This window comes from Adiantum capillus-veneris, chromosome 24 (genome assembly GCF_014529385.1).
Source record: "Adiantum capillus-veneris isolate H3 chromosome 24, ASM1452938v2, whole genome shotgun sequence".
Taxonomy (NCBI): domain Eukaryota; kingdom Viridiplantae; phylum Streptophyta; class Polypodiopsida; order Polypodiales; family Pteridaceae; genus Adiantum; species Adiantum capillus-veneris.
The window spans coordinates 27,073,364-27,101,245 of NC_140954.1; the positions used below are offsets into that span (position 1 = coordinate 27,073,364).

Sequence of the window (27,882 nt, forward strand, 5' to 3'; positions counted from 1 at the left end):
AGTATTTCTTGACCATGCTAGACGAGGAATTCGTTCAAAAACCGCACTACGTGGACACATACATGCCACATAGCTCACCAGTGGTAATTGGTCAGCTCTGAGTACCATCACACTAGCTAGAGATAGAGACATGAAGATCTGCTCACACCATGTGAGCTGAGAGGTTCTGCCAGCTTTGCACAAAGAGCGTGATTGAGAAAGAGCAGTGCTTTCTTTGCAGATGTAGAGCATATGAGAGTATCAGATATAGATAAGAGGCCCTTTTCACAAGGCAACCCACCCTACAACAAATCATGGACTCTAGAGATCAAAACCAGTTTGGCCGTTTGCTAGTGGAGATACATAGACATAGAGAGACATTATCGGCACCTATAGCGGCATCAAAGGGACTTCTACTAGAAGACCATCATTCTACTACCATGCATCACACAAACATAGTAAGAGGTCACCCTATACCAAGCTAACAATCAGAACTATGAGGCGCCCCCCGAGCTCCAACATACACAACTCTCAGACTCCACATGCACTTCCAGGGGATCCAAACTCGCCACCACCAAGCAACCCAAGAGAATGCTCTACTCCTCCCAAAACCTCAACTCTTAGCAAAGTTGATGACCCTGGTTGTTCATGGTAATCCATGACGGTATTTCTCAGCATTAATATGAGGCCACGATTCCTACGATGAGTCCTTTAATTACAAGCTGCATATCTCGGAGAGCATCATTTGGGAGTGTTTTCATAGTTCTCTCAGGAGAGCATTTGCTCATTATTGCCCATGAAAAGCCATTTTTTAGCCAACAACTCATTGTGCAAAGAAAGCAGAACAAGAAAGCAAGCAATGTATATGCACATGTTTACGGGTATGAATACATATGCAAGCCTAATGGTGGTGTTAGGCAAGGCAAGGATAGCCCAACCTGGTCTGCATATAAACAGCAGCAATCAAGCCACGCAGGATAAGCTTTGCCTATGGAGTTTGTCTTAAAATCTGACATTGTTTCATGATGTGCCAAAATTCGCAAACAGCTAGGCACTTTGTATCAAAGACTATCCATCATATATATATTAACACCCTGCAAAACAAAAACATTTACATCAGCACAAAGACAAGTGTCTACCTGCATCTAATGATGAGATATAGCTCAATCTAAAATACTGACATGACCCAAAACTTGAACAAAAAAGTCAATATAAAGAAAGGAATATCAAGAGATGTCGATCCAATAGAAAACCAGAAATTGATAGTAGAAAGAGAGGACAAGGGTGGGATTTGATACTCCCTTGATATAAGCTAAAATATGCAGCATTGGAGGAGAATGAGGGTTTGCCACATGGTACCGATGCCGACGCGCATTTTTACCTTACTTTGTCACAGACATTTCTGGTATTTTGTGTTGCGCACAAAGGTTACCTCTGTCCATGTTCTGCGTCAAGTCTCTTATGGTTATGCCCATGTGCGACAGAGCTAGTAAGTTCCGCTCCATTTCCTTGATTGAAATCACAACCCAAATTGCATCCTTTAAACTCAATCATATGCGGTAAAAGACACATGGAGCCACTACAATCCAATTTCTCAGGTACCAAGACCCTTGCATTACTTTGCTCCTTTTACTCGGTATATCGTCATTAGATATCATATTCGATCACCTTCAAATTGGACAGCAATGGCACCACAAAACACTCACTTAATTTTTTAATCAGATTTCAAAAACGAAGAACAACTCGACATGAATAGCCAAGTCGCATTCAAATCATATTCAATGATCAACAGTTAGGTTTAACCAGGTCTTTAGGGAGAAATCAAATATTCTATGGCTATGCTATCTCACTCAAAGAAAGGACGTTGAGACATCCAGTAGTTTGCTATGAACTTGCTAATCACAACAAAGAATTTTAACTAGAAACTTTGGAAGAAGAAGAAAATTTTTGTTGATGGTATTAAAAGAAGCATCATCACTTTCTTTAGAATGACCAGCTAATAATCCTTAACGACACATGATGCCACCCTTGCGGGTGTGAGGGGTGCCATGACAACATTTGCATTGCTTAAAAAGCAACAGTAACATTACAAGCTATTGATAACCGAAGCTAAATGACACTCTTCACAGTGCATTCTAGAGATAGTAGCCTTGATGCACTGCGCCCTGACAACCAAACCCCCTTATTGTTGTAGTGCTCCATCCCTGACTCAACATGACAAAGTTGTGACATTTAAGTCCATAAAACTTCGTCACTGCACAACGTGCAAAGTTGGAGCTCAAACTTCAATACAAGTAGGTTGAGAGTTGCTTTTCTGGAAAGTTGCCGCTAACAAGAATTTGGTGCATGCGTTGCACACAAAAGATATTACATTGACAGATTGAAGCGAGGCTAGTACTATCAAAACGAGGATATTTGACATGTGTTGGCGTTGTTTAAGACTCTCAAAACAAAAATATTTGACATGCTGTGGTGCTTTCTTGCAAAACAAGACCCCGAGGACCAAAAACGAGTGTCCCTTTTGAAGCAATGGTCGTTGGCACTTCGGTAAGTTTCTCTATAGACCACACCACATTTTTTATCAATCAGAAATGTACATTGTCTGTATCCCTTCGACCACCAGTAAGAGGTCCAACAAGCTCTTTCCTATCCATCACCAAAATGGATCACCCACGATGCATCAGCTGCCATGTGTTGGGAGTTCTGAAAATCCACAGTATAGTGTCCCTTCACAATACGCTCTTCATAGCTTGCTTGAAGCATTTAGCAATAACATTGATTTATGCATACGAGCAATCCGTACCTGCAAACCACAGCCAATATCAGGAAGCACAATGAAAAGCCTCTCTAAGAAAAAACTATATGACAAACAGACCATTCAATCTTATCTAGAAGGCATAATTACCTCAAGCACAGTCATTCAACGATGACAAGTGGACATTGTTAATATTCAAGTTTATCATCTTCATCCTCAGCTTCCAGCTGCATCTTCAGAGAAGCTTTCCTCAGGTAATATCTTATCAAGAATTTCATCAGGAACATTGATTCCGGTATCTTCCATGTCTGTAACAATGGCTATCGCAGCCTCACGCTCATCCAGGTTCATGCATAGCGCCACGACCTCATCATATATTGGACTGAAACAACCGATGGAAATCATTGCAACAATCATGAGATGTGACTCTCCATAAAGATGGCATGTAAGATGGAATCGTACAAATTCAAGGTACAAGCTTCCCGAACCCTCACCTGCCAAAGACATAACCTAATTTATGTGTCTGCTGTAAAATGTTCACCATGGCTTCTGGCCAAGGTGTCCTGATTGCTGCCCGCAAAAGCATCGCACAGTCACCAATTGTTGGAACACCCCCTAAATCAATCACCTATTCACAGAAAAAACAAAAACAAAGGGTTAAGACGTGCAGAGCATAGCAGCCATGTAGTTTCGAAACGTTTCATATGAAATGAGCTTCAAAAGTTTCAAAATGGTTTTGCTAGACTATGAAACGCCACTACAGAAGTTTTGACACCAACCATGAATAACAAACTATATACATATAAGTGCAGAGCTTACACATACTACCCATTGACACACAAACCCATCATGAAAGACTAAGACGGAGTAAAAAGGCCCTTTGAGGTTCAAACTTGGACCAAAGTAGTATATACATATATCATAACATATGATTTGGGATGAAGTAGAAAGCATTGGCCTTTAAAATGTCCAAGAGAAGTTTCGAAGCGTTTGAAACATTAAGTGCAGTTTCTTAGCACAAGTGAAGCTCTAGCCTTGCAACACACAAGGCATGCACTTGGGCATGATAACCATGCTAACACTTCACTAACCCACCAACTGTTACGCCATCACTCCACACAAATTGGATCTCTCTCTCTCTCTCTCTCTCTCTCTCTCTCTCTCTCTCTCTCTCTCTCTCTCTCTCTCTCTCTCTCTCTCTCTCTCTCTCTCTCTCTCTCTCTCTCTCTCTCTCTCTCTCTCTCTCTCTCTCTCTCTCTCTCTCTCTCATTTCATTTCATTTCTCTCATACGGCCAGGAGACAGTGGAGTATACAGATGCTTACACTTACCTTGGAGTGGTTTTTAGTGGGCCAGCATTTTCATTGAGGAGGGCAGCAGAGACTAGATTGACCAGAGCCCATGCAGCTTTGGGTAGATTGGAAAGAATGTGTTCACAGGTTCAGTTTCAGGAGCCTCAGACGAAGCTCTGGCTCTTTGACACTTTGGTGGCTTTTGCATTGCTTTATGGAGCTGAGATTTGGGGACCTTCATTGGATCATCACGAGAGGACAGGCCGCAGTGATGGATGGGGGGACATGGAGAAGCCTCTAGTCTCTATGATCTCGCAGCTCATTAGAGCCAAGGCTTCAGTACCACGTGCTATTGTCCGAGCAGAGCTAGCTGCCCTTCCACTAGTGGTTGAGGCGCTCACCAGATCTGCCACCTTCATACACCGCATGTGGGAACTTCCCAGAGACACATATGCCCGCCTTGCATTTGAGTCCTCTCGACAGTTAGCCATGCAGGGAGAGACAGAATGCTGGTATGGGGAGATGACATCATGGTTTCAGGCGCATGGGTTCAGCATAGACAGATTGCCTCCCTTCCAGTACTCACTATATGCACCCTCTCTGACTCTTATACAATCCGAGATCACCAGGCTCATCTGTCAGGACTTGACTCAGCTAGACACCATGAGGACATGGATACAGCCAGCACATGAGCCGGGCACGAAGATGGCTTTCTACAGAAAGCATCTCCTCCAGCTTACGGAGGATGGTTTTGTGACGAGGCCCAGATACATGGACACCCACTTGTCTCATGGGATACAATGTGCTATTGGCCAGATACGCACATCTTCACACCAGCTGCGGATCGAGACTAGGAGATACAGCGGAGTACCAGCAGAGGCCAGGACAAGCCCCTTGTATGACATCGAGCCTGAGACAGAGTTGCATTACACATGCCACTGCCCCGTCTACTACGAGATGCGAGGCTGCTTCCACTGCTTGTTCATAGAGGGCTTTGAACCATTCTCCAGAGTCATGCGGTACGAGGATGAGAGATGCCTTTGTTTTTGCTCGAGCTGCACAGACACAGAGAGAGCTTGATGAGAGGAGAGGCTAGCCAGTCTCAGAGACGGATCATAAACTTCTTTAGAGCTGCCACTGGACAGCCGGAGGAGTTACTACCACAGCAGCTCGTCGCCTCACACCAGAGGCACACTGATCGACCGAGCGACAGAGCTCGGGAGATCCAGACGCCCATGACTGCGGAGGACTACACAACATCGACGGAGGCTGCATCAGAGGATTCGGATCACTTTGACCGAACATGCATGGAGGAGATTGATGAGATCTGCCAGCGACCGATGCTAGATCTCTTCTGATCTAGCTATCGGATATCCCAGCTAGCTACTTAGTTCACACCTAGCAGTTTAGGATTGGGATTCTGCAATACCTCGTTCTGGTAAGCCGGGGGTAATCCAAACAGATAAAGCATCTATAGTATAACCTGCGGATTTTCCAAGGCTTTCGTCTTGTGGACGAAGTCCTTGAATTCCTGTGAGTAAGGCTTAAGCGTCCAAGGTTTTCTTACCCATCTCCAACTTGAACAGCCTCTTGAAGCACTCGATCTTATCGACTTGCAAGAAGCGAGCGCAAAAGACCGTCATGAAGTCTACCCAAGCGGTTGGGTTAGGTCGTAACCCAGCCCATCATGCATATGCCTTGCCTTGGAGCATGATTTGTATCTGACTAATGTGCTGGGACCTGCGGGCGAAAATGCGACCTACGTGGCACGTAACTCCCCAAGCTGCCTTTGCATCTCTGCTAATTGTTGTTGTAGTATAGCGATGGGAGATGCGTCGGAGGCGGAAGACGGGGGAGAAGAACCCTCGCGATGAAGCCCGTGCGTGTGTGTAGAATCGAGAGGAGAGAGAGGCGCCTCCTCCCTCGGTTGACGCATGCTAGTGGCGCCATTCTCATGCGGAGAAGCGTCGAGTGACGCCATGGTGCCAAGGTAAAGAATATGCGGGAGGATACATGAGAGGGTGAGAAGAAGAGAAAGAGAGGGAGCTCGGCGCCTGAGCGAGGACAAACGTTGACTAGGGAATGTCATGTCCTTGTTTGCCTGCACGGTGGAACCAAGGGCTCAGGTGAAGTAGGTGGAGAAAGGGGCGAAGAGCCTTGAAGAAGAATGGGGCGGTTCAGGAGAGTGTTGGGGATTTGCAGGAATGACAAAAAATGAGGCTTCTTGCTCTTTTTTAAAGTGTACGATCCTTCTTTTAATAAGGGGCCATTTTCACACCTTTTTTCTTAAAGGTGGTCACTAGGAAGGGCTTGGGCGGTTACAGGGTTTCTTTAAAAAAACCCTTAGTGTGAAAATAATGATGAACCTGCCTGCACCGACTTCGCGACCGCCTTCGGATACCGCCTTTGCGAGCTGATCTTGGGGCACTGCCCTCACACTATCGCACCCCCTGCAAGCTGCCGCCCTTACACCACCGCCCTCAGGTCACGCCACCCTGCGCTGCTTCGTACCTGTCACCGCCGCCCACTGCTTCCTGTCCCCGCCGCCGCTGCTGCTACTGCTCTGCGTGTTGCACCAGCGCTGCCACCAGGGGTTGTTTACCCGCAGCCAAGCGACTGTTCAGTGACCTGTGTTGCATTGCAGCCAAGCAAGTGCTGCACGGGATTCGTGCCTCTTGCCTAAAGAAACCACTGGATACACACAACGGCCTTTGAAGCATCACATTACAAAAAAGAACTCTTAACTTCCACACCACTGGGAAGCATACTCCAAAACTTACAAGTTCCTCTCACTAGATGCACACGGAGGGGCTGCCATGTCCCTAAAGTGGCAGCTCCCAAGGACACCCTCATGCAAAAATAGCTACAAAGAGGTAAACAAAAACATACCAAGCATCCATGTGACTGCTACTGGCAATCAACATTCCACACACAAAAATCCGTGAAAAAGACGAACTAGATTCTCACCACCGGCTGGCATGTGCCTCCCTTGCCCTCCTCTCTCACTAGTTGCATCCCATACCACCCTATACGAGAGGTGGGAGATCCTGTCAAGCTGGGCCATCACAGCCCAATCAGCTCTGGTGGTTTTGTGGACGTTGCCATGCCTTGCATACGAGCAGGAAGGAGGCTATGATACCAATGTTAGTCATCGCCAGATCCATCCTGCTCACACGACATGACACAAGCCAAACTCACACCTAGACACACGTAGTGAGCGGACATCAGGCTCACCTCCCAGCCAAAGAGCCAATACGGGCTCACCCCCGAGCCTGGGAGCCTGCAGCCAAGCGGGCTAGCCTCTGCCATAAGGGCCGATGTCCCATACCACCAAACCCACATCAGTACGGGTGTGCAGGCAGAGCTGCCAAGGGCCAAGAGTCCATGTGTGGTGATCACACAAGATGTCTCTCAAATGAGACTCAAGTCCTATTTATAGGACTTCATAAACAAAGGGCCATGTTCACACTGGCCGGACATAACTACAGGCGCCCATCTGGATGTCTGGGAATGTAACAAGAAAGGATCCAACAATCAAGTTGCTGACGGGCTCAGCCGGATTCCTGAGGTTACTGCCTTGTCTATGGCTTAAATCTCGACGGATTTCTATCTCTCTCTGAGGGCTATGTCATTCTGATAGCCACTTTGACAAGATATGGAACGAGGTCGAAGTAGGGCGTGATCGCATATAGGGTTGGGTGATCCGGAGACCCAAGTGAGTCGTGCTCGAGAGATAAGGCAAAGACAATATTCCATTAGAGGTGGACTACTGTTTAGAAATGGGAAAGTCTTCCTGTCAAAATCGATGAGGTTTGACAAAGGATTTTGTTCAAATGCCATGATGCTCCTAGTGCTAAGCACCTAGGCATCCAAAGAACTTTAGCATTGGCCAAACCATATTTCTATTACTTTCAGGTCAATAAGGCAGAGCCCCTAAGGAAAGCTGACCTTCTACATCCATCGGAAATCCCTAATGCCAAGTCGGAGAGTATTTCTTCTGATTTTACTGTTGGTTTGCCAAATACTAGTCGTGGCAACGATATTGTTTGGGTTGTGGTTGATCCACTCACAAAAATGGTAAAGTTTATACCAACAAAGTCGACAGTTAAAATCCATGAGTAGGCAGTAATATTTGTCGATCATCTAGCTAACCTATATGGTTTGGCAAAGGATATCATCGGTGATCGGAATACCAATTTCAATGGGTGATTTTGGCGAGATGTGTTTATTCACCTATGGACGAAGTTGAGTATGTCATCCTCTAATCATCCCGAGTCCGGCAGACAAATTGAAAGGATGAAACAAATATTGGAGGACATGTTGAGGGCTTATGTCTCTCACAGGCAATCTGATTGGGAAATGTACCTTCCACAATTAGAGTTGCCTACAATAGTAGCAAGCAGTCTGCTACTAGATTTAGCCTATTCATGTTGATGTATGGATTTGAGCCTAAATCCCCTATTGCTATCGGCTAAGAAAAAGTCAAAGATCGCAAAGCTCGTGATTTCTTGTATGATATGCAAGAAATGCTCGAATTGGCTAAGGATAGTATAAGGACAGCTTGGGATCGAGTCACTACCTATGCTAATCAAAAGAGGTCTCCAAGGACTCTAGATGTGGGGCAATGGGTCTATCTGAAGATACCCAAAGATTTCAACACTATACAAACTGGAAAGCATTATAAGCTTTCAGCTAGATTTCTTGATCACAAAGAAAATTGGCCAAGTTACCTATAAGTTGGCTCTTCCTTCCGATGTTAGTGTCATAGTTACCCGAAACGGGATTTCGAAAGGGGGAACGGGAACGGCAATGAGCATGAAACGCCATTCCTTGTTACGAATACTCACATTTGAAACACAACGGAGATTTGGAATGGGAACGGGGAACGGACACCTAGAAATGGCCATTCCCTCTAACTATGGTTAATGTGCATCCAGTGTTTCATGTCAGCCGCCTTAGAGAAAAACTAGGTGAAACTGACATTGTTATGCCTATCGAGGAAAATGTAAGGGAAGTAGTCCAAACTGCGTATATTCCTCGAGAACCAGGGGCCATGTTAGATCACCGTACCCGTCGTTCCCGTCGATCTGCTTATGATGAGTACTTCATTAAATGGAAGGATCAATTTGAAAAGTTTGTTACTTGGGAATCGGTTAGAGCTTTGAAAGCTTAGTATCCCCACTTCATAGATGAGGACATTAATGGTTCTTAAGGGGGGAAGTATATGTTATGGGTGTCCAATGTCCGGACGGACGTAATGTGAAGCCGGTCAGTGTGGCCAGTCAATTTATAAAAGAAATCCAAGGCCTCATTCGTTGCTATCGACCCCCACTGGCACAATGCCGGTGGTCTCTAAGGCTCGTTGTGAGGCCGGATGCATGGGACGGTCGGTCTTACAGGTGTATACCTAAGTCCTCAAACGCTGGCCCAGCACGAAGGAGCTTCCAGATGGTGGCTATGGTGAGGTGGTTCGTCCCGACACGTGTCCAAAGGCGGTGCGCATAGCCAGGAGATCCTCCCGCGTTGTTCGTTTCACTTGGTTAAAGCAAGACTGGGAGACCCTCCAAGCGGTTTCTCCTTCCGTATTGCGAACGATCGAGGCCACCAAACGCCATATACCTGGCCTAGAGTGACAAATGAATAACAGCCTGCAATGGGGAGGCACTAAGTATCGAAACGTATGCTGCTAGTGGCAAGATGAAAACCCATTCAATAGCAAGATCTGGCACCAACAATTGGAGTCGGCAAGTCGAAAAGAAACTCGAACACCCGTTAAAAACAAAGGGGGGCCGTGGCGGAGTGGGGGGGGGGATTTGCTATGTGCGTAAAATGACCATCTCAAGCACAAAGAGTCAAGATAGATATTCAAAGCCAATCTTCACAGAGGGATGATCCAAGAATGTCCATAAAATATACAAAAAATGCCCAAGACTATTTCTTTGTTCTCAATCTCTTAGAACACCTAACATATGCATTTTATCGTGTTCAATAGGAGGGAAAATGCTTCCACATACAGTGTCGTCAACATAGAAAGTAAGAATGTTATCTATATCAAAACTCCCCAAGAACTCTTTTGTGCTTGGGAGAGACAAGTGGTAACTCTATATATCTCCTCAATGTATAGTAGGTAGAGAGAGATACCGAGGGAGATTCTTGCAAGAGGGGTGAAGAATCAAATCAATGTAAGGGTGGGGGTGTATACACCATCGGACAGTGCACCACTGTCACTCAAAACAACACCCAGACCACTACCGAATGTACGGCTGAAACTCTCGCAATAGTCTGGAACCTGGCTGTAACTGCTAGACCCTCGCTGAGCCTACCGTGTCTCCATTTCCACAAGTAACACTAGGCTCTCTAGAAGCGGAGGGGCCGTGTGCCAATGCTCGACTAGCCTCGTCTCATGTCACAAATTGAACTCTACAGCAACCTCTCTCTAGATGCGAGACCATCACAATCTGCATTCTTTGAGCTTGGCAAGCAATGCCTTGCTTTGCATCTCTAGATCAGTAATTCCCAAGCCTAACTCAACTGAAGGCAAAATAACCATGTCCCAATGAGCTCAGGGCCATGTGTCCCACCAAAGAGTTGTGCGCAAGGCGCCGTAAGTGTGCCATTGCACCAGAATGAAGAGTCATGCAAGATGCAGTGAACCAAGCTGTGGCAAGAAGAACCTAGTTCACCACAAGGGCTCTGCTAGACAAATAAAAATGCAAGGAAGACCAATGACAAAGTTTCCTTCTACTAGACTGTAAAAGTGGATCAAACTGCTGCTCAACTGACACATCAATGCCAACATGAAAACCCAAATATCTGCAAGTCTATCCTCTAGGTAGCCAAGTGAAATTGCCCTGCACACCTACTCACAGTCCTCATCAATTCCTACAAGAAGACCAAAGGACTTCTGCCAATTGATGAGAGCACAAGTGCACGCGCACACACACACACACCTTTGTGATACTTAAAATGTTAAGAACTTGAAGCAAGAAACAACTAGGTGCAAAGTAGACGATTTGTACCTTCTTCATAAGTTTCATGCCTAGAGTCACTTCTCGTTCTTTTGACCATTTTTCTGGCCAATGTATGTCGAGGTCTTTTTCCCATGTCCAGCCCCACGCATCAGCAATAGTGTACATATCGTCAACACTGAACTTCTTGAATCTTTTAAGATCTCTTAGGTTTTCCTCAAGATTGAATTCAAACAAATTATCATCTCTCCGCTGTCAAGACAGAAATATATGCAGTAAATTCCAATATTAGAGTTTGTATCTCCACAGACTAATTATGTAAGAAATACACAGATTAATGCAAGTGCAGACCCAGCTGAAGACGCACCCTCGAACCCCTGCATGCAGACTTATTATGTTAAATGCAAGCTTCCATTAAGATTTAACAAAGCACAAACAAGTTGCCTTCACCACATAACAATCCCAAAAAAGGTCTGATGCCAAAAAGCTAAATTGTTTTGAAGGAGCTTATAAACCAACCCAGACCATTGATCACAAAAACCAGGCCTTCAGCGTATTTTCCATCGGTTAGATTCCATGCTTGCCTTGAAGTAAACCAGAAAAAAATGTTACATATTTTAGTGTAAAAAACGCAATCCTTCAAATTTTGACCTGAAACCTGGGCTCTCTCTTTCTGGTTACAGAAAATGTTTTGGTGTTCCCTGACGCAGACTGCTCAAAAGAAAGATGTCTCAAAGTTGCATGGAAGGGTGTGACACACACGCATGCACATGCATAAGGACACCCCAAAACTCTACTTGTAAAGGTTTTCAGCCATCAAAATACTTGTCCATCTCATTTACTGTGACTAACGGTAATTAATTTACCTGTGTTTCCAATGTTTCCTGATTCTCCATAAGTTGTGTGGCAAGCATAACTTGAGGCTCAACCTCTTCTTCTTCACCACCATCTTCTACCTCAGCTGTCTCCTCTTCCACTTCATCCTCTCCATCTCCATCATCCCTCTTCCCTTCTGCCCCTTCTCCATCAGAACCTGTCTCAGCAATCTCTCCATTTCCTGAGTCTTCTCCATCATCCTCTGTACTTTCACCCAAGAAACGCTTCCTCCAATACTCTGTGTTGTGCTCATTTTTTAGATTTAGTCTAGCCATAAACTTTTCGACACGGTCATCTATCTGCCAGCAAAACACACTTCAGCAACTAATTTTCTAATTGGATAAGCATTGCTCAAAGTACCAGACCTCAGACAGGCATATAACTTAACCCTATTGTTCCACAATTTTTGACTACACATCACATACTTGTTCAGTGACCACGACTTCTGGTGGTAACCATAATGGCCGATTCCGGGCTCGATTTATCCTTCTTGACTTCTGGACTCTCTGATAAAGAACTGGCCTAGTTCCATCAGAAGGAAGACCTTGTGCTTCCAGTTCTTCTTTTAGTTCTGAAACCAGCATTTTGCTGGCCGCTTTAGGCTTGCGGACTTGCGGTACTGATTCTGCAAGCATATCTTTCCGAAGCTTCTCCATGATCATCATGACGTCCTCCTCTGTTGCCCCACGTCCAAGAGCACTAACCCCATCTCGTTGTAACTTCTTCATTAATTCACATGCATACGTTGCCCGTGCTTCAGCACAGTCCTTTTTAAAAGATATTTCCACAGGAGCTGCATATCGAAATCCTTCACTATCAGGGTTTACTGGAAAATAGTTCCCACTAAGGGAAGGACTCCAACGCAGACGGGTGCCTGTCAGACCTCCTTCTGCAATGTACCTGTCAAAATACAAAAGTAGCAAAGATCTTACAATGACAGCATTTACTTAAGCAATATTGAAAAACTAGCAAAGAGAAAGATGACTTCGCAAAAAATTCACCAGCACTTAACTAAAACATTTGGAATCGGAGTGCATTATTTTTTGAATCTGTATTTGTATGCATGCTCAGAAGTGACACCCTTTCAGTCATTCAGTCTTTGTACCCAGGTGTAGGGCCTAGTGGCAAGCACCTCCCCGTACAGCCCTCAGAGTCGTACATGATTTATCATTTCCTATCCAGCCGCCCCCCTCACCAATTACAAAAGTCCTCGTCTCATTGTATCTGTTCTTGGGCACAAATTCTCTGGCGTCATAGTCAATGGTGGATCTCGGATCAATCTGATGCCAGAGTTCACAATGTTGGCTTTAGGTCAGTAGCCTACCCGCCCTGCCCCCTTCACAATTACATTGGCTGACCAGAGGACAGTCTACCCAGTGGGCATAGTAGACAAGGTGCCTATGTAGGTACAAGACTTCACGTTCAACTTGGATTTTGTTGTGTTTCGTCTTCCCCAGGTTGAGGGAGGTTTTTCCTTGCTCATCGGTAGACCTTGGTTGCGGCACACAAAGGCACTTCACGATTGGGGAAACCACGCCATGTGAATTCATACTCCTGTCTCCCAAATGCAACCAATTCGACTTGAAGGAGGTATGGATCCGGTGGTTCATCATAGTTCTTTGTCAGTGGAGTCCAAGCCCGACATAGAGCAGCCTACCACACCATATGGGTCCGACAAAGATCTTCTGCAGTGGTTGAAGGCTACCACATCACTGCCATGCTATGTGGTCTCTACTCAACCCTTGCTTGAGGATCCACCCTCTTTCCCTACTCCTCTAGCTGCGATCAATGAGCCACACCCTACAGATGCCAGTGAGACAATCACTGAGGACCATACTCACCACCGCCTCACATCTTCCCTTATCCTGCTCTGTACCTGATTCTCCAACCGCGCCAAGGCTCCCTGCTGTGTCTGAGGATTTACCCTTCGAGGAGCTTCCACAAGGCTGGTTACAGAAGAGTATGCTGATTTTCACACAGATCAGACACCGGCCCATGATGTTTCAAAGCTGCAAGAAGCAGCTCAGTCTTCATCCTCTGTTGCAACCTCACTAACAACACCTCCGGACCTGGTCAAAGAAGTCAACCTAGGTGACCCTGACGACCCTCAGCACATCCTCTTAGCCTCTTGGTTATGGGATCATCCCGTGCTACTCGATAGGTAGTTTTATTTATGCACTCCTTTAAAGATGTTTTTGCATGATCTCACAAGGATTTGGAAGGCATCAAACTGGGTGTCCATACTATCCCTCTGGTTGAAGGGGCCAAGCCATTCAGAGGCCGGGCTTACAAGCTCTACCCAAAGTATGTCAAAGCTGTCAAGAAAGAGCTAGAAAAGATGGAAGAAGCAGTGATTAGTGTGCCAATGGAGGAGTGTGAGTGGCTATCACCCATGGTCATGGTCTGGCAGCTATTTGGGCAACGCTTTATTTCCCTTAAGACAGCAAGAGAGAGAAGCTTTTCTGCTTTATTAAAACTTGAGAGAGAAAGGAAGAGTCCTTGCTTTATTTTTTTTATCAAGGCTTTTGATTTTCAGCTTTTGGGGCTCTGCTTTTAGCATCCCTTGTAACCTTTAAAATTGTGGGCAGGGCCTCATAACTCAGAGCATCTGGATGCAGAGTCTGAGTGTGAGCGCCTGCCCGCACTCTTGTACTTTGAACTCTGATTAATACAAAAAGAAACACCGAAAGGGGCACCAATCTTTGGGGCCAATATCTCTAGGCACGGAACTCCGTCGGGCCAGTGTTGAATCAATTGTGAAATGTGAACTGTTTTGCAGTGGTTATTTGGTGTTGTCGCGGTAGATTCTTGACTTGGAGTGTCCAAGTCTGTTACAGTGGTATCAGAGCACGGCCGATTTCTCTTCCACGGGAAATCCGATCCCAAAAAAAAATTCCGCGGCACCTATGGCTTCACGCAAGGATCAATCGACTCCCTCTGCATCCGGAGATGCGCCAAGGGATCACAACGAAGATTCCAGCAAGGAGTATGGCCCGCCTCGGCCTACTCAGGCGGAGGGAGTATGGCCCGCCTCGGCCTACTCAGGCGGAGCGTCGAGAGATGGAGCGTCGTCAATTGATCGGCGATGCAACAAAGATGATGCTCAATTTTGCGACAGACCTAAAATTTGCAAAATATATGAGCGAGACTTCTTTTCAGGAAGTGCATGCCCAGTGGGGCAGAAAACCACAACACCACCGCCAAAACCCGCTCTCAAGAAACCTTCTGCTCACAAGAAAGAAGGAATTAGAAGAGGTGGTTGATACACAGATTGCTCAGCTTTTTGATGCGCAAAGCAAAAAGCAGAAGAAAGGCATCGACTTCCCGGGTTATTTGGGTCGTCAGTCGACATTTTAAAAGGCAAAGAAACAGAAGAAGCGTGTTCGATTTGAAGAAGTACCGAGTTCTTCTTCTTCTTCTTCTTTTGACAGTTCTTCTAGCTCATCAGACTCGAGCGAAGAAGACCGCGAAGGCAAAAGAAAAGCAAGAAACAACGCTTCGGAAAGGGTAAGAAAAAGGTAAAGAAGTCTAAATCTCGCCCAGTGAGTGACAGTTCTACGGAGGACTCGTCTACAGACAGTTCAGACTCTGACGACAACAACTTCTATGCAAAGAAGAAGAATTTTTATAAAGCCAACCAATATGACTTTCTGGAAGATAAAAGCAAGAAGGTCCACGAGTTTAAGGAAGGTGGACAGTCAATTAAATTTGACACGTTTTCGAGATATAGAGATGCTTCGAAGGCTTTGTCTTTTGTACAGCAGTTTGACATTGCTTTCGCGGGAGGACTCTAAGATTCGGAGAGCTGCCTATTATTTAAGGGGAATGCTCGAACTTGGTGGTCCACGCTTCTTTTAAACAAGACTGTGCCAATTAAATGGCTGAAATTTAAGAAGCTTTTTATTTCTTCTTGGCTGACTCAAGAGTATGAACGCGATATACGAGCTACTTGGAACCATCTTCGGATGACCAAGAAAGATACAGTGGACGCTTATTGCGAGAGATTATGGAGCTCTTTTCTACCCGCCTCTTCTTTCAATATGATCTCGTTCAAAGAACACATTGAGCGGTTTACCTTGGGTCTACCTACAAAGATCCGAGATCACTGCTTGAAACAGAAGTCAGCTTCTATTCAGGAGTTGATGAGCGGGGTTTTGCCATTCACTCAGGCAGTCTGACCTACCCCACTGATGAGGTCATGACACAACGAGCCGAACAGACTTCAGTAAACGAAAGTTGAAAGAGAAAAAGCAACTCAGAAAAGGAAGATGCACGACCCAAGCTTACTCCTCAGCAGAGAGCTCGCTTCATCAGGGAGGGAAAGTGCTTCCGATGCGGGGAACCTGAACATATCTCCGCGAAGTGCCCTAAAAAGGCACAGAAAAAACAGGACGACAAAAGGCCGGAGAGTTCGAGAGCAACTGAGGAACGTGGAAGAAAGGGCATGAGGACTACATAATGCCTTTGGAAGGTTGTGATGTTCTCTTGGGAATTCCCTCGTACCACAAGAACAACACCGTGGTCGACTATCGGGCGAGGGAAGCGACTTTGACTACAGAGAAGGGCAGAACCATTGTACTTGACATTAAACTAAAGGGCGAGTCTGTCCCTATTGTATCGGCTTCGGCCATTTCTAAATTAATGAAATCCAGTCTGTTTGTTTACTCGATCTTTATGAAAGAGTTGAGTGATGAGGATAGGACAAATATGTCTAAACTTGATAAAGAACACCAAGATTTTCTCCACTCTCACGCCGATTGCTTCTCAGAGGGCCTACCAGCCGAGTTACCACTTGCTCGTCCTGAAGATCATACCATTGATCTGATACCTGGAAGCACACCACCGAACCGGCCACCTTACCGTGTGAGCCGAGCACAGAATGAAGAGATTATGAACCAAGTGAAAGACCTCTTGGAAAAGGGTCTTGTCCAGCCTAGTACTTCACCATATTGCTCTCCAGTGTTGTTGGTTTTGAAGAAAGACGGATCTTGGAGAATGTGCATCGATTATAGAGCTCTCAACAAAATCACCATCAAGAACAAATTTCCGATTCCTAGGATCGATGATATACTCGACAAATTACACGGATCCTTGTGCTTTGGCAGGATTGATTTGAAAAGGGCATATCATCAAATCAGAATCGTGCCGGGAGACGTCTACAAGACAGCTTTTCGGATGACTTTTGGGTTATTTGAGTTTTTAGTGATACCTTTTGGCTTAACCAATGCTCCTGCGACATTTAACCAGATGATGGATAAGATTTTTCGAGAGTACAGGCTATTTGTTGGCACTTTCTTTGAGGATATCATTGTTTTCTCCAAGAATAAGGCAGAACATAGAGATCATCTACTTCAGGTCTTTCAGGCATTACAAGATTACAAGTTAGTGATTAATGCAAAGAAAAGTGAATTTTTCCTACCAGAGAAGCACTTTTTGGGACACATTGTGTCAATAGCAGGAGCGCAAATGGATCCGGCCAAGATAGAGACTATCCGTGATTGGCCCGATTTGAAAAATGTCCATGAAGTTAGAAGATTCTTGGAACTGTGTTCGTACTACAGGCGGTTCATTCGAAAGTTTGCAGAGGTTGATTCCCTTTGCATATTCTGACACAGAAAGGAGTCCCTTTCTCGTAGGGACCCACAGAGGTGACTGCCTTTCAGACATTGAAGAGAAATTGACTACGGGATCAGATTTGACTTTGGCGGACTTGCAGAAGTCATTTGAAGTATATTGTGATGCTTGTGGTCGTAGTCTGGGTGCGGTCTTAATGCAAGAAGGCCATGTCATTGCTTACGAGAGCGGATTGTTCTCAAGGCCGGAAATGACAGCACAGATTTATAAAAAGAGCTTTTGGCGGTTATCCATGCTCTTACTCAGTGGCGGCACTACCTACTCGGAGCGCAGAGTTTGCGCTACGTCTTGTCACAGAAGCAGCTATCAGAAAAGTAGATGCGGTGGGCGAACAACTTGTCACAGTTTCACTTCCAGATTGTCCATGTTCAGGGACAAAAGAATGTAGTGGCAGATGCTTTGTCTCGAAAGCCGTTGCTTCTAGCTATTTCCGCGATACATCATAGGAGCTTCGAGGATATGGTCGACCAGTATGTCACAGATACAGATTTTGCAGACGTTTTCACACGGATACGGGATGGGGAGACAATAGCGGGATATTCCATTCGGGATGGCTCCTTAATGAGAAAAACCATGTTGTGCGTTACACAACCGTTGAGGGAAAAGGTTATGACTGAATGCCACTGTCCACCTTTTACAGGTCACCGTGGCATCGCTACCACCATGAAAGGGGTAGAGAAATACTTCTTTTGGCCGAGACTTAAGAAGGATGTGGAACAGGTCGTGCGCAGTTGCTTGGTATGCCAGAAGGTCAAGTTTGACAGGCATAAAGCACAGGGATTGTTACAGCCTTTGCCCATACCCACCCGGCATAGTTACAGGGGACGGGGGGGACGGGCCCTAGGGCCGGGGGACGGCCGTAACCGAGCCGGTAACGGCTGGGAACGCCGAGGGACGGACGGAAAACGGGCCGGACGGGCGGGTTGCAGGGGGGACGGCCGGGGCCGGACCGGGGTCGAACGGACCGGACGGGGACGGCAGGGGTCGGCCGGGGTCGGATTCAAAAAAATGGCCATTTTTGACCGTTTGCAACGGCTCTGTGCAGCCCCAACTGCCATATTTTTAGAGCCTTTGCCCTTGGGAGGCTATAAAAGGCTCCCTTGGGCCTCTTAATACTCATAGTCTCAATGCTCAATGCTCATTCCATTTCCCTCAAGCTCAAGGCTCAAGTTTGAACTTTGAAGCTCTCCTCTCCCTCTTCTACCCACTTTGAAGCTCTCCTTTACTCTCTCTCCACACAAGCTCTCCTCTAACCCTTCTAACTTCTAAGCTCTACTCTCTCGAGTCTCTCCACCATCATGTCATCTCAAGCCAACTCCACTTCTCAAGCCGCTTCTTCTCGAAGGAGGCCCGCCGTGCAAACGTGGTCGTGGTGGGATGAAGTCGACTTTAGCTCGCGTGGCAAAGGTGGCGGTGCAAGACCATGGACGTGCAAGCTATGTCCATACAAGAGATCGGGTGGTTCAAACAAAGTGCGAGCCCATCTTCTTCATGAACCCGGTCACGAGGTGAAGTTTTGCCCTCATGTAGCTCCCGAGAAGAGGTTGGATCTTCTTGAGAAACTCACGGTGTATGAGGTTGCGGAAGCAGCCAAGAGGGGCCGTTTTGTTGCCGTTGATCCCTCCGCCACAGCGACACCGCGAGAGCAAAGGGAACCCAACCTTGACGACATCTCTCGAACCTTCAAGAGCCATGGATCTACACCGTCCTCTTCCCTTCCGCATCGCCAAACCACTCTCAACGAAAATTGGAATCCTAAATTGAAGGAAGAGGTGGATAGATCGGTTGCCCGATTCTTCTTCCACGACCACATTGCCTTCCATGCTTCGCGGTGAGTTTCCCTTGGCATATACGCATTGCAATCTTCCATTTTGTATTCATAATGGGTTATAATTTCTCGACTCTCCATACTAACGCAACATGCTCTATTTTGTGTGGATAGGTCTCCATACTTTCGAACCATGGTTACGAAAATAGGGGAATATGGCTCCTCTTATGTGCCACCTTCATCGGAGAGGCTTCGCACCACCCTCCTTGACAAAGAGAAGCTTGCCGTGGAGCAAGCGGCCCAAGCAACAAAGGTTTGTGGGAGACCAATGGCGTCTCTCTTCTTGTAGATGGATGGAGCGACACCCGCAAGCAGTCTATCCACGGGGTGGTGGCCTACTCTCGGGGGGAGATGTACTTTGTGGAGTCACATGATGCATCTGATAGTGGCAAGGCCGCCGAGATGCTTGCTGCGGAGTGGACAAGCACCATAGAGATCACCGGCCCGGAGAATGTCCTTTGTATGGTTGCAGATGGAGAGGCGTCAAATAGGGCAGCCGGAGCTATCATTGAGGGCATGTATCCCAGCATCCATGTCACATTTTGCATGGCGCATTGCCTCAATAACCTCCTCAAGGACATAGGGAACTTGTCATGGATTTCACCCACCATTGGTGACGCCTCTCGAATTGTCTCCTTTGTGCTCAACCATCAAAAAGTGCGCCATGAATTCTCAAAGAGGAGCCAGTTGTCTTTGCTCAAATATTCAGAGACAAGATTTGCATTCAATTGGCTTATGCTAGGCCGCTTGTCTACATGTGGCGGAGCCTTAAGGGGCCTCTTTCTCAGTGATGAGTTCCAGGCCATGCCGGAGTCTACATCAGCAGTAGGATTGAAATGCCGAGAATGGGCCGACGACGCCGCTTGGTGGGAGGAGGTGAGGACTCTTGACGCCATGGTCAAGCCTATTCTACACCTACTTCGAGTGGTGGATGGCTTGCAGCCATGCATTGGCAAAGTCTACGAAGCCATGGATCATATGATAGAGGCACTTGAGAAGCTTGTGCCTGACCCTGTTGAGTATGCGGAGATTCATGGCTTGTGTGAGTCGAGGTGGAATGGATACTACTCTCCACTTCATGCGGTAGCTTATGTGCTTGACCCTGAGTTTCAAGGAAGGCGTCAAGAGACCGACAAGGAGGTGAGCAAAGGATGGCTTGCATTGGAGCGCCTTGAGCCTAGCAGTGACATTAGGCGCAAGATTAGAGACGAGCTACTCAACTACAGGCAAAAGAAGGGCTCCTATGGATGTGTAGATGCACAGCTTGATCGCAACAAGATTGGCTCGGTTTTGTGGTGGGAGGACTATGGAGGAGATGGCCCACATTTGCAGCACTTGGCTGTTCGTGTCCTTAGCCAAGCATGTACCACTAGTTGCTTGAAGCAACTATGGAGTGTGTACAGCCACATTGCCTCTAAGAAGAGGAATCGCCTTGGGGTTCAGAGGGCCAATGATTTGGTGTTTGTGAGCGCTAACTTGCGCATGCTTGCCAAGAGCGTCACACACAAGGCAGATCCTTTTACTGAGTGGGAGATGGCACAACAGAATCCATCTATGGCCGATACTCTTTTGGAGGAGCTAGAGGAGGATTTCGAGCCTCAATGCGAGCCTCCCGAGCCGGAGCCCTCATACGTTGCTGACAACCTCGACTACGACGACGATGTGGAGATTCAGCAGGCGAGCACTTCTTGAGTTTGATGATCATTGATCACTCGACTCTCGAGTCTACGACTCTACCTACTACATAGCCCTTTGTACTTTTTGTTATCCTTGAGGCCTCAGGCTTGTCCTAAGTCCTTTAGGCTTTTTGACTCTTGAGCCCTTGTGGCATGCACTTCTCATTTTGTATCGATCGATCATCGATGTTTTATTAGCACATTTCAGCCTATATGACTCGTATTCTTTGGTCTATTTAGTGTAAATTTATGGTCATAGTGATGCTCTATGTGAGTGGCATGTGTGTAGGTCAAAAAATGCCAAAAAAACTCTCTTTTTTTTTTGCAGTTCCGACCCCCGTCCCTGTTTCCTGACTTTTGCCGTCCCGACCCCGTTCCTGACCCCGACCCGCCGTCCCATGTAACTATGCCACCTGCCCCTGGGAAAGTATTGCGATGGATTTCATTTTTGATCTCCCGAGAACACAGAGTGGTCACGATGGTATCTGGACTGTTCTTGACAGATTTAGCAAGCAGGCTCATTTCATTCCAATGAAGAAAACAGTCAAGCCAGATCACTTAGCGAGACTGTTTGTGGCCCAGATCTTCAGATTACAAGGCATGCCTGAGACGATTGTCTCCGACAAGGAACCCAGATTTACGAGTTTGTTTTGGAAGGCAATTTGGGAGAACATTGGCACGTGGTTGCAGTTCTCGTCATCGTTCCACCCGTAGACTGATGGGCAATCTGAGACTGCACATTTAGTGGTTTTAGATTTATTGAAGTCTTATATCTCGGATAAGAAGACTCAATGGGAAAAGTATCTACCTTTGGTGGAATTTGCCTACAATAACACGATACACTCTTCGACGGGGAAGGCACCATTTGAGATTGTTGAAGGTGCTGCGAAGGTTCCACCCTTCCTAAGCACGAAATATAAGATTTTTGAAGCGGATGAGTATACGTGCGACTTAGATACGGCTTTTGCCAAGGTCCGCGAGGCTTTGCAGAAATCTCAAGAACGACAGAAAAAGGCGGCGGATCGCCATCGTCGCGATTTGAAATTGAAGAAGGATGATTGGGTGCTCTTACGTTTTGAGAAGGCACGCCTCAGAAAGAAAAAGGGAAAGGAGAGGCTTTTTCCAAAGCTTAGTATGAGATACTACGGACCTTTCCAGATCTCCGAAAAGATCAACGATGTCTCCTTCCGATTGAAACTGCGTGACACGTAGAGGATTCACAATGCATTTCATGTGAGTCTCTTAAAACCTTTCAAAGGTGATGTGCCTGATGATGGGGATCCTGATGAGCAACCCGAAGTGGAAGAAAACGAGGAGATCCTTGTTCGTGAACAGACACAAAGAATAAAGGTAAAGTCCGAAGGCGGTTCTTGGTTAAATTCAAGAACTATCCTACATTGGATGCGAAGTGGATGTAGGAGGAGGACCTAGCAGATACTCCTCAGATTGTGAAACTTTACCTCGAAGCTTTTGGTTTAGCATAGTCTACTCCAAATGGAACCCAGAATTCAGCTTGGCCGGAGATCTGGTGCAGTGGGATGCACAAGAGAGGAGTTACTCCGCTCCTTTGTCAACAAATGCCTTGTCACTGATGTCTCTTTGAGCTTCAAGGATTTATGCTAAGGAAGGTAGATGTTATCAATGTCACAACAAGGGTCACATTAAGAAGGCTTGTCCTTAGACAGCCCCACCTAAAGAACCAAAGGCACTCACAACAACCACAAGCACTTTAATGAACCAAGCTAAATCTTCTCATGTCTCACACACATTGATGAGTCTCATGAAGTGTTATGGTCATGTGAAGGATCAGTGTTTTATCATATTGTTTGATCCAGGCAGTATGCATGATGTCATTAGTGCCTATCTTGTTGAGAGAGCCTGCCTAGAGGTTAGTCAGAAATCTCCTCTCGAGGTTTCTGGCTTCGCTCCTAGTATGGACTCTCTCATCACGAAAGAGTGCCTTGATGTGCTGTTTACCGTTCAACAAGCTGCTTTCCATCGGAAATTTCTTGTGTCTCCTCTCTCAGGATGTGATATGCTTTTGGGCATAAGATGGTTTCGTGAGCATAACCCTCTCATTGATTGGGAGGCTAACACTCTCACTTTAAATGCCAAAACTGACTACCCCCTCATGGTTCGTGCTGAGGAGGCTTGCATTCTTTGCCTCTCATCTCTCATGTGTAGGTAAAGCGTGAATTACGACGAGGAGCATAAGCAGCATTCATCTATGCTGCTCCAGTTTCCCAGAGCATTCAAGCTCCAGCTAAGTATTCAGATTTGTTTACCAAGTTTAAACATCTCTTTTTGCAGGATGATCTTCCACCTCGTCTCCCACCCGAGCGACCGGAGGACCATCGCATCGAGCTTATGGAGGGGGAACAGCCTGTCAGTAAGGCTCCCCATCGTTCGAACAAGACAAAGAAGAAAGAGTTAGAGAAACAACTCACGGAGTTGGTGGCTAGAGGATTCATACGTCTTAGTGTAAGTCCTTTTGTTGCTCCTATTTTGTTTGTTCGCAACAAGGATGGTTCGTCTCTCTTGTGTGTTGATTACAGGGCATTAAACAAGATGACCGTCAAGAACAAGTTTCAGATACCTCGCATTGAGTATATCCTAGATAGGCTCAATGAGGCTAAGGTTTTCAACAAGGTCGATCTCAAGAGTGGATACCATCAGGTAGGGGTATTCAAAGGCGACATCTTCAAGACCGCTTTTCGCACCGAGCGAGGGCAATGGGAGTATATTGTGATGCCTTTTGGATTGACAGGTGCCGTGGGTACATTTAATTGTCTCAAGGTAGGTCGTTTCGGCGATATGGTCAGTGTATGTGTGTTCATCTTTTTGGATGATATTCTCATTTTTTTGGCATCGTAAGAACAACATGAAAGGGATGTCGAAAGGGTACTAACCCGTTTGGATGAGTGTCAGTTGTACATTGAAACTAAGTCTGAATTTTTTCTTACTGAAGTCACTTATCTGGGTTATATCATTTCTGCAGAAGGCGTCAACCTAGATCCCCCTAAGGTGGAACATGTTCGTAATTGGGATTTGCCCAAAATTGCATATGATGTGCGTTCTTTTCTTGGGTTATATCAAGCATATAGTTCGCACATAGAGAATTTTGCATGCATTGCTGCACCTATGACTGATGTTTTGAAAGGGGTAAAGACTCGCCGTCAACGCGTAGACTTGCCCGAGGCAGCCATTGAGGCTTTCGCAGCTCTCAAGGTTGCGGTGATAGAAGCACCGTGTCTTATCCTTGCCTCTTGGGATGATCCCTTTGAGGTATGGACGGATGCGAGCAATGTCGCCATAGACGCTATGCTTCAGCAGCATGGTCGTGCTGTAGCTTTCCTTGGCCGGAAGCTCAATAGTGCGGAAACGAATTACTCAGTTTATGATGAAGAACTTTTGTCTGTCATTCACTCTCTTAAGCATTTAACGCATTTTCTTTATGGTAGAGAGTTTACAGTTCGCATAGATCATCAAGCCCTCAAGTGGCTCCACTCTATGCCTTGTGCACATTGGAGTGATCGCCAAGCACGGTGGTCATAATTTTTTGAGCAATTTGGAGGTTTGATTTAGTATGTGCCTGGAAAAGCTAACCTTGCAGATGCGTTGAGTCACAAAGGACAGATTTTGGCTCTTGAGTCAAGATCCACATTTTCTATTCAGGGTGAGTCTTTCGACAACATGAAGAATCAATATGCGGATTCCGAGTTTGGTAAGCATTGGTTGCAGGCTCTTGCTTCCCAAGAGCCAAGCAATTATCTCATTCGTGATGGTTTGTTGTATTTTCGTCAACGGTTATGTGTGTTGCCCTCTCTCAGGCCAACCATATTGCATGATACACATGATTCTCTCACGGGTGGGCAGGCACAGAGGAATGAACACCACTTTGGAAAAAATTGAAAGATTCTTTTATTGGCCTAAAATGCGAAAGGATGTGTTTCGTTATGTCACACAGTGCACTATATGTCAAAAAGTAAAAGCTCCTCGGGGTAAGCAGCAAGGCCTCTTGCTTCCGCTACCTATTCCCGATGGACCTTTTCAAGATATTTCTATGGATTTTGTGACTAACCTTCCACCAAGTTTGCATTCAAGGAACACTCAATGTTTGACAATTGTCGATCGTTTCAGCAAGTTTTGCATGTTGATTCCTTGTAAAGCCACAGTTACTGCACAAGATGTAGCACGGTTGTTCATTAAGCATTGGTACCCTCTCTGTGGTTTGCCAAAATCAAATGTTTCCAATAGGAAGTTAAGTTTTGGCGCGCACTCTTTGAAAATTTTGGCACTAAGTTGAATTTTTCATCGGCTTTTCATCCACAATCAAATGGTCAAACAGAGATTTACAATCAATTGGCTTTTGATGTTTTAAAGTCATATGTGCATGATCAGCAATCTCACTGGGAGCTCTATCTTCCATTGGTTCAGGCTATTTTAAATGACTCTTTTTCTTCTGCCATTGGTCGAACTCCGTATCAGGTAGCTTTTGGCCGTCCGTTCCAGTCACTTTGGACTCGCTCGATCAGTCAAATGCCTGATGCCAATGCTGAAAGTCAGTCATTGATGAGATTTCTGAGAGTGTGAAGCTTCGGCTAAGCAAGGCTCAAGAATCTTATTCACGGCAGGCTAACAAGCATCGTCAGGATGTTTCGTTCAAGGAAGGAGATTGGGTGTATTTAAGAATCATGAAGCAACGTCTTAAGCAAGTTGGAAAGAAGCGTCTCAAGTTGTCTTTTCGTATGTATGGTCCATTTCCAATTAGTAAAAAGATAAATAAGGTTTCAATGAAATTGCAATTGCCTAACTCATGGTCAATGCACAATGTTTTCCATGTTTCTTGGTTGAAAGTGTTTCAGGGAACACCTCCAAAGGACATTTCGGAAGAAGAAGAACCGGAGATCATCGATGAAGCTGAAGTCATGGAGCCGGAGCAAGTGTTCGACATGGTTCGAAGAAGCAAGTGAGACAATACTTTTTGAAGTTCAAGGATCGAGGGACCCACGATGCGGTGTCGGTCGACGAAGAGTTTTTCAAAGACTATCCAAAGTTGTTGGCAGACTAAAAGGAAGCCATGCAGCTCGGTACCAGTACCTCACTTTAAAAAGGAAGGGATGTCACGTGACACATCCAACCCTATGTGTCCGTGGACAAGCTACTTCATAACAAGGGTTCCGTCAGTCCAGTCAGTATAGATTAAAAGTGTTCTGGCACTTTTGTGAGCCTGTTCGCAGATCGTGCATGCCCAAGCACTTAGTGTAGATGCATATCCTCTGGTTGCACACAGCATGATCATAAGCATTCCCATCAAAATCCATCAAAATCCTTCAAGGGAATTTTCCAGCGTATTTTACCTATTTTTGACAATTTCCACTTATTATTTTAAGTGACTTTTGTTGGGAACTAAGTAGGGCCAATTGGGTAAGATAATATATAAGAAAACCAAGGCTAGCACTATTTGGCAGATGAGCAAGGAGAACACAGGCCATCGGCAGCAGGTTCCCCCTCTCTCTCAGCAAGACTCCCTCCCCTTGGGCGATTCCTTCACAGCAGGCGATCCCCCATACCTAGCGTTTTCATCAGCAAGCAACTAGCGCCAGAGAACTTCAGCCCTTGGCGTTTTCAGCATCAGCCACCCTCGCCATAGCCTCTCAGCAGTAGCGTTTTTCATCATAGCAGCATCGCCAGAAGACTCCTCAAGCCTAGCGTTTTTCATCCAAGCCTTTGTCGCCACAGATCTCAGTCCTTGGGCGTTTTCAGCAAGCCTTTGTCAGCAGCGTTTTTGGACAGCAAATAAAGAGCATCAGATTTCAGCCACAACGTTGGTCTCATCATCCCCGTCGTCGACATCGACCTAGCCTAGACTTGCATCAGTCACATGCATCCACTTTGTACCAGTTTGTGCAATCAATCATAGACCACTGTCGCCAATGAGTGGGGCCTTCGGAGGAGGGTTTTACATCGTCCTTGGTGTCGTATTTCTCTTCTCTCTCTATCTCTCACTCTCATACACTTGCACGCACAATGTCCATTCACTTTGTTTATGATCATTGCACTCTCTCATTAAGAACGGAAGGCTCTCCCTTCCCTAAGAACAAAAAAAGGAACCTTGAGCATATTATGGAGCACTCATCTTGAGAAAGAACAACATTCATTCCGCTGCACCTTACAGATGTCATGTGATGTCCAGTGATGTGACTGTCGATTGGTACATGTGCTAGATGTGTGTTCCTAGTACATAGGTACTAACAGTCAGTGTCTGCTAAGACAGTTTATGGCTTCTGTCTGTTTTGCAGGTGTAATCGAGGGCGATTACAATGCTTTCAAGAGGGGGGTATGTCACAAAATGGTGACGTGGAAAACCCTAACACACATAGCAATATGGGCAGCAGATTCGGTGAGCAGGGCAAGCCCGTGAAACGCGGAATTTCCGTACACCTGCTGACGTGGCAATCGACCGTACAAATGCTGGCGTGGCAGCCCGCGATTTGCGGCGTGAGTTGCGGCGAAAATTGCGGCAATCTGGCAGTTTTTTAGGCGACGCTTTATTTCCCTTAAGGCAGCAAGAGAGAAGCTTTTCTGCTTTATTACATCTTGAGAGAGAAAGGAAGAGTCCTCGCTTTATTTTTTTTATCAAGGCTTTTGATTTTCAGCTTTTGGGGCTTTGCTTTTAGCATCCCTTGTAACCTTTAAAATTGTGGGCAGGGCCTTAAAACTCGGAGCATCTGGACGCAGAGTCTGAGTGTGAGTGTCTGCCCGCACTCTTGTACTTTGAACTCAGATTAATACAAAAAGAAATACGGAAAGGGGCGCCAGTCTTTGGGGCCAATATCTTTAGGCACGGAACTCTGTCGGGCCAGTGTTGAATC

General features: G+C 45.9%; 1 protein-coding gene across 1 annotated transcript in view; it reads right to left on the reverse strand.

Annotated features, from left to right (window-relative positions):
- Positions 1-1,912: 1,912 nt before the first annotated feature.
- PTAC3 (plastid transcriptionally active 3) overlaps positions 1,913-27,882 on the reverse strand; it is a 112,526-nt gene continuing 86,556 nt past the window's right edge. The window contains exons 9-14 of the mRNA XM_086499254.1: positions 12,295-12,769; positions 11,860-12,168; positions 11,045-11,245; positions 3,229-3,362; positions 2,885-3,116; positions 1,913-2,782 (exon numbers count right to left, since the gene is read on the reverse strand). Coding sequence (XP_086355380.1) covers positions 2,951-3,116; positions 3,229-3,362; positions 11,045-11,245; positions 11,860-12,168; positions 12,295-12,769 — 1,285 coding nt within the window. The 3' untranslated portion in view covers positions 1,913-2,782; positions 2,885-2,950. The remainder of the gene's footprint in view (positions 2,783-2,884; positions 3,117-3,228; positions 3,363-11,044; positions 11,246-11,859; positions 12,169-12,294; positions 12,770-27,882) is intronic.